Source organism: Orycteropus afer, unplaced genomic scaffold, assembly GCF_000298275.1.
Source record: "Orycteropus afer afer isolate SDZICR_OR568_19922 unplaced genomic scaffold, OryAfe1.0 scaffold00044, whole genome shotgun sequence".
In the NCBI taxonomy this organism is placed as follows: Eukaryota; Metazoa; Chordata; class Mammalia; order Tubulidentata; family Orycteropodidae; genus Orycteropus; species Orycteropus afer.
Genome location: NW_006921631.1, coordinates 14,212,692 through 14,231,777, shown reverse-complemented (window position 1 = coordinate 14,231,777; position 19,086 = coordinate 14,212,692). Strand labels below are relative to the sequence as shown.

At 39.2% G+C, this 19,086-nt stretch overlaps 1 protein-coding gene across 1 annotated transcript in view; it reads left to right on the top strand.

Annotated features, from left to right (window-relative positions):
* The window catches only part of DDR2 (discoidin domain receptor tyrosine kinase 2), a 72,607-nt gene extending 56,380 nt beyond the window's left edge, over positions 1–16,227 (top strand). Inside the window, exons 14-15 of the mRNA XM_007937756.1 lie at positions 11,854–12,003; positions 16,093–16,227. Coding sequence (XP_007935947.1) covers positions 11,854–12,003; positions 16,093–16,227 — 285 coding nt within the window. The remainder of the gene's footprint in view (positions 1–11,853; positions 12,004–16,092) is intronic.
* The last annotated feature ends 2,859 nt before the right edge of the window (positions 16,228–19,086 follow it).

Genomic DNA, 19,086 nt, shown 5'->3' with positions numbered 1-19,086 from the left:
CATTTTGTTTTGATGTCTTTTCTGACTGATTGCTTTCTAAAGAAGCATTGAAATACTTGCCTTCAATGTCACTAATTCTGTCTTCCATTGATTCAATGCTACTCCTTTGCCCATTCACTGTCTTATTTCTGAAAATTTAGTATTAATCTTCTGGATTTCTATCTGTAGATTTTGTATCATTTTGAATTTTTCATTTATTTTGTCATTTTGTTTTTGTATTATTTTTCCAAATTGTTCTAAGGTTTTCTCTGTTTCCCTCAATTTTGTCAGTGTTTTCCTTGATCTGTCTCTCAATTTGTTGAAGATACCTAAATGTAATTTGTTTGAATTCCTTATCAGGGAGTTCCAATGCTATGTCTTCCTCAGGGCTGTGTTTTGGGTCTGTATCCTGGTCTCTTGTTTCTTCTGCTTTATCTTGCTTCTTTGTGTGTACTGTGATGCTCTGTTGTCTCTGAGGCACTGTGACGTTTCTGTTTAATTGGTGATTGTATGTTGGTTGACTTGCCCACGATTTTTTTTCTTTGTTTTGTTTGTATGTTATCTACATAAGCAGGGTAGTGTGTTGTGCTCCTCTATTTGTTAGTTGGCAGCACTTACACACTCACCACCTGTATCCTTTCTCAATGTCAGCCTCTCGCATGTCCCTGCTGTCCTTGGCTAATAGAGCCTATTTTTAGGTCCATGGAATCCAAATGAGAGTACTGTCACTTTAAAATGCAAAATGGCCAACACTTGTAAAAATTCAAAATGGCTGTTCCCTCAGTCACTTTAAATATCCAAAATGGCCACCACTTGTAAACAATCAAAATGACTGCGCCCTCTGGACAGCCAAAAGTCCACAGCTCAGGTTGTCTCCCTCCTTGCCATTTCCCTTCCTAGTCATAGGCCACCAGTGCAGTTGTCCATGCAACAGTTGGTGACCAGGGCTGATCTTTAGGTCAATTTTCAGGTCCCAACACCACTTGGAAATATTCATGCTATTGGTCCTATATGAGTAGCTGACAGTCCACTGCTCCCAGTGTCTCCACACTCACTATTTTCATTCAGGTTTTTCCATTAGTTGGTGCCTAATCCACTTCTGTATATTTCCTTTCAAAGCTCAGGGCTCCAGGATTATCTTCTGTATGTATCTCTTTCAATTGGTTTCTCTTTTCTTTGTTGAAGAGGGTCTGTGTTGCTTGTCTCTCTATTCCTCCATCTTACCGGAAGTCTCCTTTTCTTGTCTTTTTAATGACCTCTTGTTTCCTTCATGGATGATGTTCATGATGTCATTCCACAATTCCTCTGGTTTTTTGGTCACTGGTGTTCAATACATCAAATCTATTCTTTAGATGGTCTTTAAATTCAGGAGGGATATAATCAAGGTCATATTTTGGCTTTCGTGGACTTCTTTTAGTTGCCTTCAGCTTCAACTTGAACTTACATATAAGCAGTTGATGGTCTGTTTCACAGTCAGCTCCTGGCCTTGTTTTGGCTGAAGATATGGAGCTTCTCCATTGCCTCTTTTCACAGATGTAGCTGATCTGATTCCTGTGAACTCCATCTGGTGAAGTCTACCTGTATAGCCACCTGTATAGTCCACCTGTATTTATGTTGTTGAAAAAGGTATTTGCAATGAATAAGTCGTTGGTGTTGCAAAATTCCATCATGTGATCTGCAGCATCACTTCTATCACCAAGGCCATATTTTCCAGCTACTGGTGATTCTTTGTTCTCAACTTTTACATCCCAATCACCAGTGATAATCAACACATCTTGAGTGCATGTTTGGTCAATTTCAGATTGCAGAAGTTGGTAAAAATCTTCAATTTCCTCATCTTTGGCTTTGGTGGTTGGTATGTAAATTTGAATAATTGTCTTAGTGGTCTTCTTTGTAGGTGTATGGATTTATCCTATCACTGACAGCAGTATACTTCAGGATAGATCTTGAAACATTCTTTGTGACAATGAATGCCATGCTATTCCTCTTCAACTTGTCATTCCCAGCATAGTAGATCATGGTTGTCTGATTCAAAATGGCCAAAACCAGTCCATTTCAGCTCACTCTGGTAGCATAATGCCTAAGGCACTTGACTGCTAACCAGAAGGCTGGCGGTTCAAACCCACTCCTCAGAAGGAAGATGGGGCAATCTATTTCCATAGTAATACTGCCTCAGAAACCCAAGAAGGGGTCACTATGAGTCGGGTCTGACTCAATGGCACATAACAACAACAACAATGCCTAAGATACCGATCTGTATGCATTCCATCTCATTTTTGACAACTTCCAATCTTCCTAGATTCATACTTCATACATTCCATATTGCAATTATTAATGGATTTTTGCAGCTGTTTCTTCACATTTTCAGTTGTGCCACATAAGCAAATAGAGGTCCTGAAAGCTATACTCCATCCACATCATTAAGGTCGGCTCGGCTCTAAGGAGGCAGCTCTTCCCCAGTAGTATTTTGAGTGCCTTCTGACGTGAGGGACTCATCTTCCAGCACTATATTGAACAATGTTTAAATATACAATATAATATAGTATATAACATAATCTTTAGCTTCAACTTCTTCCTTCAGTACCATTGGTTCTTGATCATATGCCATCTCCTAAAATAAATGAACATCAACCAATTCTTTTTGGTATAGTGACTCTGTATTCCTTCCATCTTCTTTTGATGTTTCCTGTATCATTCAATATTTTGCCCATAGAATCTTTCGATATTGCAACTCGAGACTTTAATTTTTTCTTCAGTTCTTTCAGTTAGAGAAATGCTGAGTGTACTCTTCCTTTTTGGTTTTCTAACTCCAGGTTTTTACAAATTTCATTATAATAGTATCCAATTGTAGATTACTTTTTATTACTGTTAGCGCAGGATTATGTATACAATACTACTTACCTTTGTTGCCTTTAACCCTTGTGCTCCTCCCAATATCTTCCTTTACATTTTTGCATTGACTTCTCTGTAACTGTATATTGCCTTTAGTTCACACAAGTTAATATTGTCTATCCTTTAGTTAGTGATTTACTTCACTTCACCTCTCACCCCTGGCAACCTTCAAAGAATGTTTCTTTCTGTGTATAAACTTTTTTTTTTTTTTTTACTTTTTACAGAAGTAGTCTCATATAACATTTGTCCTTTTGTGGTTGACTAATTTCACTCAGCATAATGTCCTCAAGGTTCATCCATATTTTAAGATGTTTTACAGAATCATTATTATTCTTTAATGTAGTGTTACAGTGTGTATATGTAGCATAGTTTGATTATCCATTCATCCATTGATGGGCACTTAGGTTGTTTCCTTTTGCTATTGTGAATAATGTTATGATGAACATGAATGTACATATATCTGTTCATGTCACGGCTCTTATTTTTCTAGTATATGTCCCACATAGTTGGATTGCTAGGTCATTATCGTATTTCTATTTCCAATTTTTTATGAAAGAATCATACCATTTTCCACAGTGGTTGCACCATTTTACAGTTCCACCAGCAGTGTATGAGGATTCCATTCTCTCTTACACCCTCATCAGCATTTGTTGTTTTCTTTTCTGAACTTTGCTATTAATGGTAGGGTGAGAGGGACCTCATTGTTGCTTTGATTTCCATCTCTCTAATGGCTAATGATCATGAGCATTTCTTCATGTGCTTGTTGGCTACCTGGCTGTCATTTTTAATTGGATTATTTGTCTTTTTGTTATTGAGGTGTTGAAGTTTTTTACAAATTTTAGAGTTTAGTCTCTTGTCTGATACATCATTGTCAATTATTTTCCCCAATCTGTAGGTTCTCTTTTTACTCTTGATGAAGTATTTGGATGCACATAAATGTTAAATTTTCAGGAGATTCCTGTTGTCTATTTTGTCTTCAAGTATTTGTGCACTTTCAGTTTTGTTTGATAGTGTATTTATGCCATGTATTAGTGTACCTAAGTTAGCCCTTATTTTTCCTTTGATAGTCTTTATAGTTTTGGTTTGACCTTTAGGTCTTTGGTCCATCTTGAGTTAGTTTTCTAATACGGTGAGATACGTTTTTGTATATGGATAGTTTTTGTATATTGAGAGATACGGATACTGTTACATTTTTCTGAAAATGGATATCCAGTTTTGCCAGCATCATTTGTTAAAGAGATTATGTTTTACCCATTTAATGAGTTTTGGCTTTGTCAAAGATCAGCTGTCCATAGGTGGATGGATTTGATTCTGGGTTCTCAATTCTGTTCCATTGGTCTATGTGTCTTTCATTATATAAATACCAGACTGTTTTGACTACTGTAGCTGTATGATAGGTTTTGTGTCTGGGGAGTGTTAAGTTTTCCTACTTTGTTCTTCTTCTTTAGTAGTGAGTTGCTTATCTGGGGTCACTTTCCTTTCTATAAAAAGTCAGTAGTTAGCTTTTCCATCTCTTTAAAGAATGATGATGGAATCTGGATTGGGAATGCATTATGTCTATAGATTGCTTTGGGTAATACTGACATTTTGATAGTGTTTAGTCTTCCTATCCATAAGCAATGGATTCCACTTATGTACATCTCTTTTGGTTTCTTGTGGTAGTGTTTTGTTGTTTTCTTTGTATAATCTTTTGTGTTTCTGGTTAAATTAATTCCTAAGTACTTCATCTTTTGGGTGGTATTGTTTTCCTGATTTCCTTTTCACAGTTCTCTTTGTTAATGTAGAGGAATCTGACTGAGTTGCGCATGTTGATTTTGTACCCCGTTATTATGCTGAATCCTTCTACTAGTTCCAGTGGTTTTCTTGTTCAGTCTCTTGGATTTTCTATGTATAGATCATATCATCTGCAAAGAAAAATAGTTTTACTTCTTCTTTTACAATTTGAATGCCTTTTATTTTCATTTCTTGCCTTATTTCTCTGGCTAGGACTTTCAATACAATATTGAATAGGAATGGTGATAAAGGGCATTCTTGTCTGGTTACTGCTTGCAAGTAATATTTTACTACTGAATATTTTCAGTCTCTCTTCATTGAGAATAATGTTGGCTGTTTATTTTATGTATATTCTCTTAATTTTGTTAAGGAATTTTCCTTCTATTCCTATGTTGGTGAGTGTTTTTATCAAGAATGGGTGTTGAATTTTGTCAAATGCCTTTTCTGTTATCAATTGATAGGATCATGTGGTTCTTGTCCTTTATTTATATAGTTGATTACATTAATCATTTTCTAATGTTGACATCCTTTCATACATGTTATGTATCACTCTTGGTCATAATGTATTACTCTTTTGATATGTTGTTCGCTTCTATTGGCCAGAATTTGTTTGAGAATTTTTGTGTCTATGTTCATGAGGGACATTGTTTGTAATTTTCTTTTTTAGTAGTGTTTTGGCTTGGTTTTTGTATCAGGGCTATGCTTGGTTCATAGAATGAGCTCGGGAGTATCCCATCTGTGTTAGACTGTGTTCTCTAGAGAAACAAAAAACAGCAAAGCTTATATATATATAAAGAGAGAGAGAATTTATCTTAGGAAAATGGCTCACAAATGTATAGAAGCCGGCAAGTCCAAAGTCCCTGGAGCAAATGTCAGGCTGGAGGCTTTTCTTAGCTTCTGCAACCACAGGGGCCAAGAAGCTCAAGCCTGGCAGGCAATACACCAGCTGTTGACTCCAATGAATGACGAATCCAAGCTCTCCAGGCCGAACGGTGGACTGCTCACTCACGGACAGCTGTAGGCAGCACAACAGAATCCTGATCCATAGAAGAATGTCTCTCTTCCCAGGATGTCCCTGGGTATCCTGGAAGCAGGCCACACCCCTAGGGAAACTCCCCCTGAACAGATTGGCCACTCAGAACACAGTCATCCAATCCCATCATGGGAACAACCACACAGAACTGGAGTCCAGCCAAGTTGACACACAGCTCCAACTATCACAGTCCAGCCCTTGTCAACTTGACAGTTGTACACATCTGCTTAACCATGTATAATCTCTAAATAAGGACAATTATAAAGTCATATTTGTGCCCAACATGATATGCTAACACACATACAACCAAAATGCATTAACCTTATTTACATTTCCCAGTTCATAACAGAAGAAACAAAAATATTTGATGCACATATACAATGAAGAAATATAACAATCACAGTCCTCGTTTCTGCAGCTGGCCACGTGGTCGTAGCTGATATTCAGAACTACCTTCTTCCACCACCCATTCTGTATTTCCCTTGCCCTCAGCAAGCACCTCAGCTGGTCGTGGTTCTTTGCCTGGTGGGGTGACCCAAACCTTCATTCCTGAAGGGTCTGGGCCGTTAGCAGTCATATCAGAATTGGGTTGCTGTAATTTTCCATTGATTTTAATCACAGGGCATGGTAGTACTAAGAGACATCCTAAAGAATCTCCTGTATTGCAGACATGTTCTTCTTTACCTCCATTATGTAAAGCCAACCCAATTTTCCCTTGGTAATCAGGATTATCACACTAGATAGTGCAGTAATGCCCTTCTTTGTCTGTTGATCCAGAGGCATGAGGAAGCCAAAATGGCTGGGTGGCATTCTTAATTTCCAGTTCAATGCAAACAGTATTGTGTCTCCAGTTGGGAGTGTTCCTTTGGGACTAAGATCTCCAGACCTGCAGAGCACAGGGTAGCAGGGACAGGATGCAAAAAAATTTTTGAGTGGGTCACTAGCGGTACTAGTGAGTGGTACCACTTCTGTTTCCAACCCTTGGTTCCTGGGCCCATGAATCCTGGCTATTGGAGAAACAGAACCATATATTGGACGCTGGTTTATAGCATATACGGCCTCCTGGAGAACATTGCCCCAACCCTTCAAGGTATTGCCACCTAGCTGGCACCGTATTTGTGTTTTTAAAAGGCCATTCCATTGGTCTATCAAGCCAGCTGCTTCAGGATGATGGGGAACATGGTAAGACCAGTGAATTCCATGAGCATAAGCCCACTGCCGCACTTCATGTACTGTGAAATGAGTCTCTTGATCCAAAGGAATGCTGTGTGAGATACCATGATGGTGGATAGGGCATTCTGTAAGTCCATGGATGGTAGTTTTAGAAGAAGCATTGCATGCAGGGAAGGCAAATCCATATCCATATCCAGAATAAGTTATCTATTCCAGTAAGAACAAAATGCTGTCCTTTCCATGATGGAAGTGATCCAATGTAATCAACCTGCCACCAGGTTGCTGGCTGATCACCCCGAGGAATGGTTCTATATCATGGACTCAGTGTTGGTCTCTGCTGTTGGAACATTGAGCACTCAGCAGTGGCAGTAACCAAATCACCCTTGGTAAGCGGGAGGCCATGTTTCTGAGCCCATGCATAACCTCCATCCCTGCCACCATGGCCACTTTGTTCATGAGCCCATTGAGCAATGACAGGAGTAGCTGGGGAAAAAGGACAGCTGGTTTCCACTGAACATGTCATCCTATCCACCTGATCGTTAAAGTTCTCCTCTGCCAAGGTCACTTTTTGGTGGGCATTCACATGAGACACAAATACCTTTACTCCTTTGGCCCATTCAGATAGATCTATCCACATACCTCTTCCCCATACATCCTTATCACCAATCTTCCAATCATACTCCTTCCAAGTCCCAGACCATCCAGCTAAGCCATTAGCCACAGTTCATGAATCTGTATATAATTACACATCTGGCCATTTCTTGTTCCATGCAAAGTGAACAGCCATATGCACGGCTCAAAGTTCTGCCCATTGGGAGGACTTCCCTTCACCACTGTGCTTTAAGGCAGTCCCAGAAAGGGGCTGCAGTCCCAGAAAGGGGCTGCAGTGCCACTGCTGTCCACTTTTGAGTGGTGCCTGCATATCGTGCAGAACCATCTGTAAACCAGGCACGAGTTTTCTTTTCCTCAGTAACTGATCATAAGGAACTCCCCATTAGGCCATAGGTACAGAGTGGGACAGGGAAGGTATTGTGACTGGAATGGAGACCATAGGCATTTGGGCCACTTCCTCATGCAATTTACTTGTGCCTTCAAGTCCTGATCAAGGCTGATCTCTGATATACCACTTCCATTTAATGATGGAGTATTGCTGTGCACGTCCAACTTTATGACTCTGTGGGTCAGACAACACCCAGTTCATGATGAGTAGCTCAGGCCTCATGGTGACTTGGTGGCCCATGGTTAGGTGTTCAGCCTCTACTAAAGCCCAGTAACAAGCCAAAAGCTGTTTCTCAAAAGGAGAGTAGTTATCTGCAGAGGATGGCAGGGCTTTGCTCTAAAACCCCAAGGGTCTGCGTTGTGATTCGCCAATAGGAACTGCCAAAGGCTCCAAACAGCATCTCTATCTACTACAGACCAAGCACCACTGGATCAGCCAGATCATATGGCCCAAGTGGCAGAGCAGCCTGCACAGCAGCCTGAACCTGTTGCAGAGCCTTCTGTTGTTCTGGGTCCCACTCAAAACTAGCAGCTTTCTGAGTCACTTGATAGATAGGCTGCAGCAACACACCCAAATGAGGGATATGTTGCCTTCAAAATCCAAAGACACCCACCAGATGTTGTGCCTCCTTTTTAGTTGTGGGGGAAGCCAGATACAATAACTTATCCTTCACTTTAATAGGAATATCTCAACATGCCCCACACCATTGGATCCCTAGAAATTTCACTGAGGTGGAAGGTGCCTGAATTTTCGTTGGGTTAATTTCCCAATCTCTAGCACGCATATGTCTCACCAATAAGTCTAGAGTCATTGATACTTCTTCTTTACTAGGTCCAATCAGCATAATGTCATCAATATAATGGACCAGTGTGATGTCTTGTGGAAGGGAAAGGCAATCAAGATCCCTATGGACTAAATTATGACATAGTGTCGGGGAGTTGATATTCCCCTGAGGAAGGACTGCAAAAGTATACTGTTGGCCTTCCCAGCTGAAGGCAAGCTGCTTCTGATGATCTTTTGAAATTGGTATCGAGAAAAAGGCATTGGCCAGATCAATAGCTGCATACCAAGTACCAGGAGATGTACTAATTTGCTCAAGCAATGAAACCACATCAGGAACAGCAGCTGCAATTGGAGTCACCACCTGATTAAGTTTATAATAATCTATTGTCATTCTCCAAGATCCATCTGTTTTTTACACAGGCCAAATAGGTGAATTAAATGGGGAGATGGTGGGAATCACCACCCCTGCATCCTTCAAGTCCTTGAGGGTGGCAGTAATCTCTGCAACACCTCCAGGGATATGGTACTGCTTTTGCTTTACTATTTTTGTAGGTAGAGGCAGTTCTAATGACTTCCACTTGGCTTTTCCTACCATAATAACCTTTACTCCACATGTCAGAGAGCCAATGTGGGAATTCCACCAATTGCTGAGTATATCTATTCCAATTATGCATTCTGGCACTGGAGAAATCACTACAGGATGGGTTCAGGGACCCACTGGACCCACTGTGAGATGCACCTTGGCTAAGATTCCATCAATAACTTGACCTCATATGCCCCCACTCTGACTGGTGGGCCACAATGACGCTTTGAGTCTCCTGGAATTAGTGTCAATTCAGAGCCAGTGTCCAGTAATCCCCAAAAAGTCTGATTATTTCCTTTTCCCCAGTGAACAGTCACTCTCGTAAAAGGCCTCAGATCCCTTTGGGAAAGGCTAGGAGAAAGACTGACATAGATTTTTGGCAATGTAGTGAGGTCCTTCCTCAAATGGACCTGGCCTCCCCTTCCTTCAAGGGGTTGTGGGTCTGTAAACTGACTCATGTCTGGGAAGTGATTGAGAAGTTGTGACTGTATTCTGGCAATTCAATCTAGGTTGACGTGCTGTTCACATGACCTAGAATTCTTCTGTCTATACAGATCAAGTAAATACTTAGAAGGCTTGCCATGTATCTCACTACTAGGAACACCATGAGCAAGTAGCCAATGCCATAATTCCACATGAGTCAGACTATTCTGATTAGTGTTCTGACTCTGCTGTCCATTATGGTAACCATGCCCACCTTGCCTTTGTCAATTAACTGCTCACAAGTACTTGATCTATTGGGGTGCTATTTCACTTATTAATTTTGCTACCTCATGTCACGGATTAGTAGGGCCCTCTTTACTAGCAGACATAGAGTCACTAGTGTCATTAAAACTAATCAAACTGGAGAACCAGTCTAGGAAGCCCATCCTTGTGATTTTATCTCTATAGAACCACTCCTGGTACCAAATGTGTTAGACTGGGTTCTCTAGAGAAACAAAAATCAGCAAAGTTTATATATATATAAAGAGAGAGAGAAATTTATCTTAGGAAAATGGCTCACAAATGTATAGATTGGTTGGGACTTTTATTGTTGGGAGTTTTTTTTAACTTATTTTTTTAATGGCCTGGTCAGTTTCTTCTTTTGAAATACGTCTGTTCAAATTTTCTACCTCAAATTGTGTGAATTTTAGTATGTAGAATGTTTCTAGGAATTTGTCTCTTTCTTCTAGGTTTTCAGATTTGTTGGGTTACAGTTCTTCATTGTATTCTCTTATCCTTTTTATTTCAGTTGGTCCTGTTGAGACATCACCTATTTAATTTCTTATTCATCTTTTCCTTTGTTAAACTTACCAGTGGTTTGTCAAATTTACTTAATCCTTTCAGAGAACCAACTTTTACTCTGTTGATTGTTTCTACAGTTTTTCTGTTTAATTTATTTCTACTCATATCTTAATTGTTTCCTTTCTTCTGGTGAATATAGGCTTTATTTGTTTTGTTTTGTTTTTTGGCTGTTCTTTTCCTAATTGTTGGAGATATTGGGTTAAGGTGTTGATTTCCACTCTGTATTCATTTTTTATATGTGCATTTATTGCTATAAATTGTCCCCTGAGCACTGTTTTTGCTGTGTCTCAAAGATTTTGCTATGCTGTGTTTTCATTCTCATTTCATTCAAGGAATTTCCTTATATCATTTTTTATTTCTTCTATTACCCAATAGTTTTTAAGCTGGGTGTTATTTAGTTTCCATGTACTTGATTTTTATTTCCATATTCTTCTTGTTGCTGATTTCTTCTTTTTTTTTATTTCATCTCGTGATTTGGGTGCAACTTTACAAAGCAGATTCATTTTACTCTCAACAGTTCATACACATTTGGTTTCATGACACTGATTACAATCTTAACAATAAACAGCTCACCTCCCTGTGACTACTCCTTCCCTGTGTCCTTCTTATCTATGCATTCCTGTCTGTCCTGTTTTTGCCCTAAGCAAATACAGCTCTTCTGATCTCTCATAGCTAATTTTCCCAAGACTACTCTGGAGCTTGAGACTGACCTTCTAACACTAAACTGTAAAGTCAGATAGCTTATGGCTGCTTCTCTTTCAGCTCATGGATCACATCTTCTAGAGAAGCAATCTAGAATTGAGATCATGGGGATGAGAGAATGGGCTGTTTCTTGATGTCAAAACATCATGCTATTTCCAGTTCTTCTAGGAACTCTGGTGGTATAGTGGGTAAGGCATTTAGATGCTAACCAAACCCACCCACTGCTCTGTGGGAGGAAGATGAGGCAATCTACTTCTATGAAGATTTACAGCCTTGGAAGCCCAATAGTGGTCACCATGAGTTGGAATTGATTCAGGTAGTGGGTTCCCCCCCCCACACACACACATATAATGGAAGCTCTGATGGTGTACTGCTTAAGGCATTTGACTGCTAACCAGAAGGCTGGTGGTTCAAATCCACCAGCCACTCCTCGGAAGGAAGGTTAGACAATCTACTTCCGTAGTGATACTGCCTCGGAAACCCCAGGAGTGGTCACTATGGGTCGGATTCGACTTGATGGCAGTGAGTTTGGTTTTCTTGGGTACATATAATGGCAGTTTCAGCATTCCTTGCACTTGATTATGAAAATTTAACCTATGCTCACTGTGCACAGGTCATTCTGATTTTCCCTTATTTTCCTTACTTACATAGGGCAAATTCACTACAGCAAGTGATGTGTGGGCCTTCGGTGTGACACTATGGGAGACTTTCACCTTTTGCCAGGAGCAGCCCTATTCTCAGCTGTCAGATGAACAGGTCATTGAGAATACTGGAGAGTTCTTCAGAGACCAAGGGAGGCAGGTAGGAACTGTGTAGAATGAATAGATGTGGGCTTGGGTGCTCTTGAAGGAGAGAGAAAGAAAATTAACAATTTGGCAGGATCAGCCTGAGCTGCAAGATGGACTACTTGGATGGTAGTCATTTGTCATTAATTATCTGAATCATGTGAAAGACCAAGGTCCCTCCAGGAGCCCATCAAATTTCTTTCTGTCCCCTAGATCAAAAATACTGCCCTCACATTTGATCTATTTCTTGATCTAGACTGTGTGGTTTGTCTTCCTGTTTTAAAAAAAATATATCTAAAAACAAAAATCTAAGGTTAAAAAGTGAATATAGGATTTATTGGTATTTGTTTGAAATGACACCTTAATATAAGATATGGAGTTGATTTGGACTGTGCAGGAATGTTTCTAGATTTGTATGTCTAAGGTAGCCTGGTTCATTCTGGATTACCTGGAAGGCACCTGTGGCCCAGATGATGTGGCCTCTCATGATTCAGGGAAAGCTGGGTTTCCAAGCTGACAAGGAATCTCAGTTCCTAGCCAAGATACTATAAAATTTCTTTGGGTAGTTTCTGTGAGGAATAGAATTTAAAGCTTGCTTAGAAGGCTGGTGGTTCAAACCCACCAGCCACTCCTCGGAAGGAAGGTTGGGCAATCCTACTTCCGTAGTGATACTGCCTTGGAAACCCAAGGAGGGGTCGCTATGAGTCGGGGCCGACTCGATGGCACATAACAACAACAACAACAAGTGGCTGGAGCTCTGAACTTCCCTGAATTGGCCTGGGTGCAGCATGCCCTTGCAATGTGGCATCTCAAGCAGGGAAATGATAACAACTTAGGAGAGGGGAGGAAGATCTTGCAGAAAATAAAAAAATGGATCCTTTGTGGCTTTAATAAGTCTAACCGAGCAAGAGACAAGGGAATAGCAAGAGATAATGCAACATTCAGATTGAAAACAAGAGGAAAGTTCTTGAATTTAATTGTATCTTAATACATTACTGTACATATTTTAGTAGCAGATGATCTAAACCATCTATGAGACAATTGCTTTCTTACCGTGGCAAACGGCAAATTTACTCCAGTGTGCATGCAGTAGTGAGTGGACCAAGGAAAAAATGTTATTATTATTATTTTTTCCCTTCTATACTAACATATCCTGGGTCCAGGGACACCCATAGAAAGACCTATGGCTAACAGAAAATTTAATCTTATTCATCATAAAAATGACCCCAATTTGAGTGTATTCTGGAACTGTAGGAGAAGGGAAGAATATTAGTCTCCCTCAACATATTATTCAGTGACTGAAACCCTACAGGGAAAAAATGGTTACATGAGGCAAAATGTGTCTTCTTGGCATTAATATTATTGATATTATATACTTTTTTGCTTAACATTAAAAACTTATATATTATACAAATATTATGCTATTCAATTCCACAAGAAAACATGTTTTAACATTCTAATTGAAGTTTTACATTCTTTTTAAATAACTGGCTTAAATGGTCCACCATTTTCATCTTCATTAAACATGTATTTTGAATGACTACCATATAGTTCCAGCCACTCCTCGGAAGGAAGGTTGGGCAATCTACTTCCATAGTGATATGCCTCAGAAACCCAAGGAGGGGTCGCTATGAGTTGAGTCCGACTTGACAGCACATAACACCACCACCATATAGTTGAGTATTCGATTCAAATATTTGACTAAAGCCAAGGCCAAAGCCAAATATTACCATTATATGCTGAATAAACTTCTTACCCACAAACAAAAGTATAAATTTTTATCAAAAATTAGTAAACTGAATGCATTAACTTATAAAACATAACATTAAATTTATTATTACATTTTAAATTACTATTAGATTTTTTTAATCAACATTTCAATATTCAGATTTTAAAAGTTTGACATCGGAGTGTGGGAACAGTAATTTCTTAGCATTAATAGCTACCAGGCTGATTGTGTGGACACTAGACAACATGTGTCTGATCTAATTCATTTTGAATGGCACAGTTAGTTATATTTGGCTAGTTAGATATGACTTGTCAGTTGTATCATTAACTTATTGCCTATAGCAGATATAATGCAGAAGAAACTTTTAAAAAATATGAGTGTTAGAAGGAATTTCCTACGTGGGACTCTTGCTTAGGCACATCTTAAATTCTTTCTTGTCAGTTGAAATTACTTGGAAGTCTATAGCAATAATTACAATAATTAAAAAAAAAATGTAGTTGACATTTTTGTTTTTATGTGAAGAATTCTTCAATAGCACTTTTCTTGAAAGCTTATGGCCTAAAAGACATTAAATAACTAAAAATAGCTTTTAAAGTTTATTTTTAATGTTATGAAAGGTAATGAAATTCTACAAGTATAAGATTTACCATGAAATATAATTGCAATTTTTGCCAAGTTTAAATATTTTGTGAAAGACAACCTCAATAATTTATTTAACATTTAAATTTTATTGACACTTGTTGGCTCAAAATGGATAAATATTCTTTCCAAAGTTATTGAGCTCACCCCTAGAAAGAGCTTACTAGTTGTAAGCTTCACCAGCAGTATATGAGAGTACTTATTATCCTGTAATATTATTTTATTGGTAATCTTCTAAATGCATGATATCTTATAGTGACATTCTTTTGCAACATACTAGGTTAAGGCTTGTCAGTTATTTCAATGGAAGTCAGAGTTACTTGCCTTTTTACTTGTTAATTAAGAGTCCATGGACAGAGAGAATAAGCACACTGAAAAACGCCCAGCTTTATGATGCATGATATAGGCTGGTGTTGGGGTGGGAGAAGGCAGGGCAGGGGGAAGTGGTTAATGATTAATCAGCTGCAGATGATGGACCAACAAAGGCAATAAATGGTTCTATGCTCTATTAAAGACCATGGGAAATTTAAGTATGGCTCAGAAACCTGTCAATATATCAAGGTATTTAGAATTCTGGGTAAGGGGATGACAACAATAGATTACAGGCAGCAAGAGTTTTGACTTGGTTCTATTAATTTGGTTGTCGATAGAATAGCATCTTGCTTGTGAAAGCTCTGTACATTATGGTATGATCCAGTCAGTAACTAGGGATTTAGGAGTAGAGAAAATAGCCTTAGACTGGAATTTGGGACAGGGCTATGCTGTCATTGTTAGGTGCTGTTGAGTTGGTTCTGACTCAGAGTGACCCTATGTACAGCAGAAAGAAATGCTGCCTGGTCCTGCACTATCCTCACAGTCTTTGCTATGTTTGAGCCCACTGAAGCAGCCAGTGTTTCAGTACATCTGATTGAGGGTCCTCTTCTTTTTTGATGACCTTCTACTTTACCAATCCTGATATCCTTCTTCAGAGACTGGTTCTTCCTTAAAGCACATCCAAAGTAAGTGAGACAAAGTCTTACCATGCTTGCTTCTAAGAAGTATTCGGCTGTACTTCTTCCAAGACAGACTTGTTTACCCTTTCAGCAGTCCATGGCTCTGGTGGCATAGTGTCTAAGGCACTTGACTGCTAACCAGAAGGCTGGTGGTTCAAACCCACCAGCCACTCCTCAGAAGGAAGGTTCGGCAATCTATTTCCATAGTGACACTGCCTTGGAAACCCAAGGAGGGGTTGCTATGAGTCAGATCTGACCTGGCGGCAGTGAGTTTGGTTTTGGTATTGGAATAGATGTGTAAATGTACAGATGTGGATACATGATATAGATAGAAATTCAATCTCCTTTAGGTGGGGCCAGTACAGAGAACACTATGGTTAAGGGCTACATGGACACATTCTGCATCCCAGGATCTGCATCTAATGAAGATTTTATTTCTGTCAAGGAGCCAAAGGAACTAATAAACTTCCGGCTCCTGCCATGGCAGACTCAGCCAATGTAAGCCTCAACATATGTGGGCCACCAGGAAATCCTGCTCTGAATAACTGGAGAAGACAAAGAAAGGAAAAATGGGAAAGGCACAGATATAATTTAGAACTCTTCTAAGCAGGGATCATAAACTACACATCCTTTTCAGTTATCAAATTCAAGATAGTGGGGAGGGAGGAAATCAAACCATAGTGCAATGACTCTTCCTTTTTACTCTTCTTCTTAATATTTCTTTTTGTTTATTTTTGTTCCAAAGACTTACCTCCCTCAGCCTGCCATTTGCCCTGACTCTGTGTATAAGCTGATGCTGAGCTGCTGGAGAAGAGATACGAAACACCGCCCTTCTTTCCAGGAAATTCACCTTCTGCTTCTTCAACAAGGAGATGAATGAAGTCATCAATGCTGGCAACATTTCAACAGTCCTGGTCCCCCTCACAAGACTTACTACTCCCCCACACCTAAGCCACTCCTTCTGGACACTTAATGGATCTGAGAGACCGAGGCATGTTTGCTTTGTGTTCCCTCTGTCTCTTTCCTTCCTCCACTCTACTCACCACCTCCTACCCTCACCACTATATCTTTTTTATTTTTGCATTAAAGAACTAAAAAAGAAAAAAAAATTAAAAAAAAAAAAAAGCCCAGGGCAGAGAAAATCTAGTAAAAACACAAAAACAAAAACAAAAACACCTTACTTGATATACCAAAATGTTGGATAACAAAGGCTAGAAATTTCAGATAATTTATAAAGGTTAAATATGCTTGTGTTTATAAATGTATAGATTCTACAATATATATTTTTTTCCATGTCACTCTTTAAAACATATTTTCAGAGACAGAAACTTGAAGGATACTAATGTCTGTGTAAACATGAGATTAGGCTTCTGGAAAACATTTGGTAGGTGTGGAGAATCTAGGGAAACCATATTCAGCAATTAATCACAGGAAATATCCTAATTTGGCCTCAGACAAGTCTCTGAAACTCTCTCTGCATTTCCCTAGCTTCTGTGGAATGGATATTTTGTTCATTCATGGACAGGGGTCCAGGTTTGCGTTCACAGATGAAATAGAGGGGATGTGGATAAAAATGTGCTATGAAGCTGTATAAAAGAGAATTGTCATGTATCAAAAAACAGAAACAAACAGAAAAATCAAAAGGTAAATTAAGCATGGAAGGATTTTTGATTAGAGAATGCATGTAGGAAAGGAGGTCTACAAAGGGCAGGAAACAATTATGCTATTCATTTATGTTGTCTATAGGAGGTCCTCTTTTTCTTGCTCATTTTGAAGTATGTTTTAGTACAAGCCTTGTTCTTGAATCAGTAAAGATTAGTGTTTTGACATCTTTATCCTAGACCCTCTGGTTCATCTTCTCCAAATCTTCTAGCTCTTTTAATGGAAAAAGCCTTGGTTGGCCTCATGGGGCTGGCAGCTGAATTTCTCTGAAGGCCATGCCCTACAGGGAATAGGTCTGTTCTAAGTGTTCCCAAAGTGTCAACCTCAGAACAATGGGGAAAAGTTATAGGAAGAATGTTTTCCACTCCCAGAGTCAGAGTGTACAAGGACGAATGGGCTGTCTCCAGAGATAAGGAGTCCTTTATCACTGAAAAAGTTCAGGTATAGTCTGGAGAACTAAGCAAGAAAGATGTAGGTTTTCAAACAAAAGATAGGTAGTTGTATGAGATGATATTTAATGTCCTTCTGACTTAAGAGAATGATTTCAGAGAGGTATGGAGTAAGCATGATGAGAAAAGTCACCCACTGGTACTAGGAGCTATGGTGGTAAGGCATTTGACTGCTAACCAGAAGGCTGGCAGTTCAAACCCACCAGCCACTATTCGGAAGGAAGGTTGGGCAATCCATTTCCGTAGTGATACTGCCTCTGAAACCCGAGGTGGGGTCTCTATGAGTCAGACCCAACTCGATGGCAGTGTGTTTGGTTTTTAGTTTTGGTACTACTACTTAGTATACACATGGTTTTCCCACTTCCTTAGAGATGATTTGACTAGTAGAAAAGAGCATGAGACTCTGGTTTCTTTTCTACCAATTTATGGAAACAGATACACTGTTGAGTACTCTGAGACTGGATTCTGAGCTTTCACATTTACAAATTCTCAGATTCAGTGAGAAGCAGAAGAAGAGAACCTTCAATCATTGCTGAAGAGAAACAAGAAAGGATTACAGAATAAACTCCCCAAGCTGAGAAGAAATAGTCTTGACCCTTAGGTCTGCTTCTGTTGCCATCACCCAGTCTACCTTCTACACAGTCTCTTTAGGAACTTGAGTATTTCTCTCTGTTCAGCCTTTAGCATTGCCCAGACCACTACATAAACACAAATCCCAAGTTCCCTTCAGACCTGAAAATAGCCTTTCCTTGTAGTTGTCCTGTGTCTCTGGGCTTTATTGCTTCCCAGGACTAACTCTGGAGAGATCATTGGTTTGGGAGTTTTGACACTAGTCAAGGATGCCATCACAGGCAAGTCATGTTGCTTCTTTGTGCTTCTGTTTCCTTATTTATAAAATGTAAAATTAGATTAGATGGTTTTCAAGTCTCTTCTAGCTTGGTTATGGTTACATGCTCACTGGACAACTGGATTTACAACCGATGTGGATTCAGTTATTTGGTTGTATCCTACCTTAAAATTTGTGGTCATGAGTCAGCAAAAGAGATCACATGAGGAAGTCACTGTAATACTAACACCTGCCATTTTTATACTGCTTTAAAGTTTACCAGGTGCTTTACCATACGCATGTCATTTGATAATGTGCAGGGCCAGACATGTTCTCTTATACCTTGGTTCCTGCCACTGCTTTCACAATAAGTGTTAAAGTCATTAGAATAAATGGGACTTGAAATTAGGCACCGCAGTTCATTCTCCTTTATCTACATGCTTATGGCAGGGCTCCAGATACCATGGCCCCTTCCTTTGCCTACCATCTTTTTTTTTTTGATTCTGCCTCAATTCACTACCCTACATGATCCAATATAAAAAAACAAAAACAAAAGCCATTTAAAATGAACTTCATGTGTCTGACTTCCCTGGCCCTAAATCATAAAAGTAATCTGTTTCAAGTGTCTACGAAATATGTATTATCATGTAAAGTTATCACTTTCTGGGATGAGAAAGACTTCAACTTCCAGCACTGAGGTATTGTATTACAGACACAGTTTAACTTGTAGCCTAGTCATACCTACAGTGTTTACCACAAATCTAAAACACTCATCAGAGCTTAGTGCGTAGGATTTAAAAGT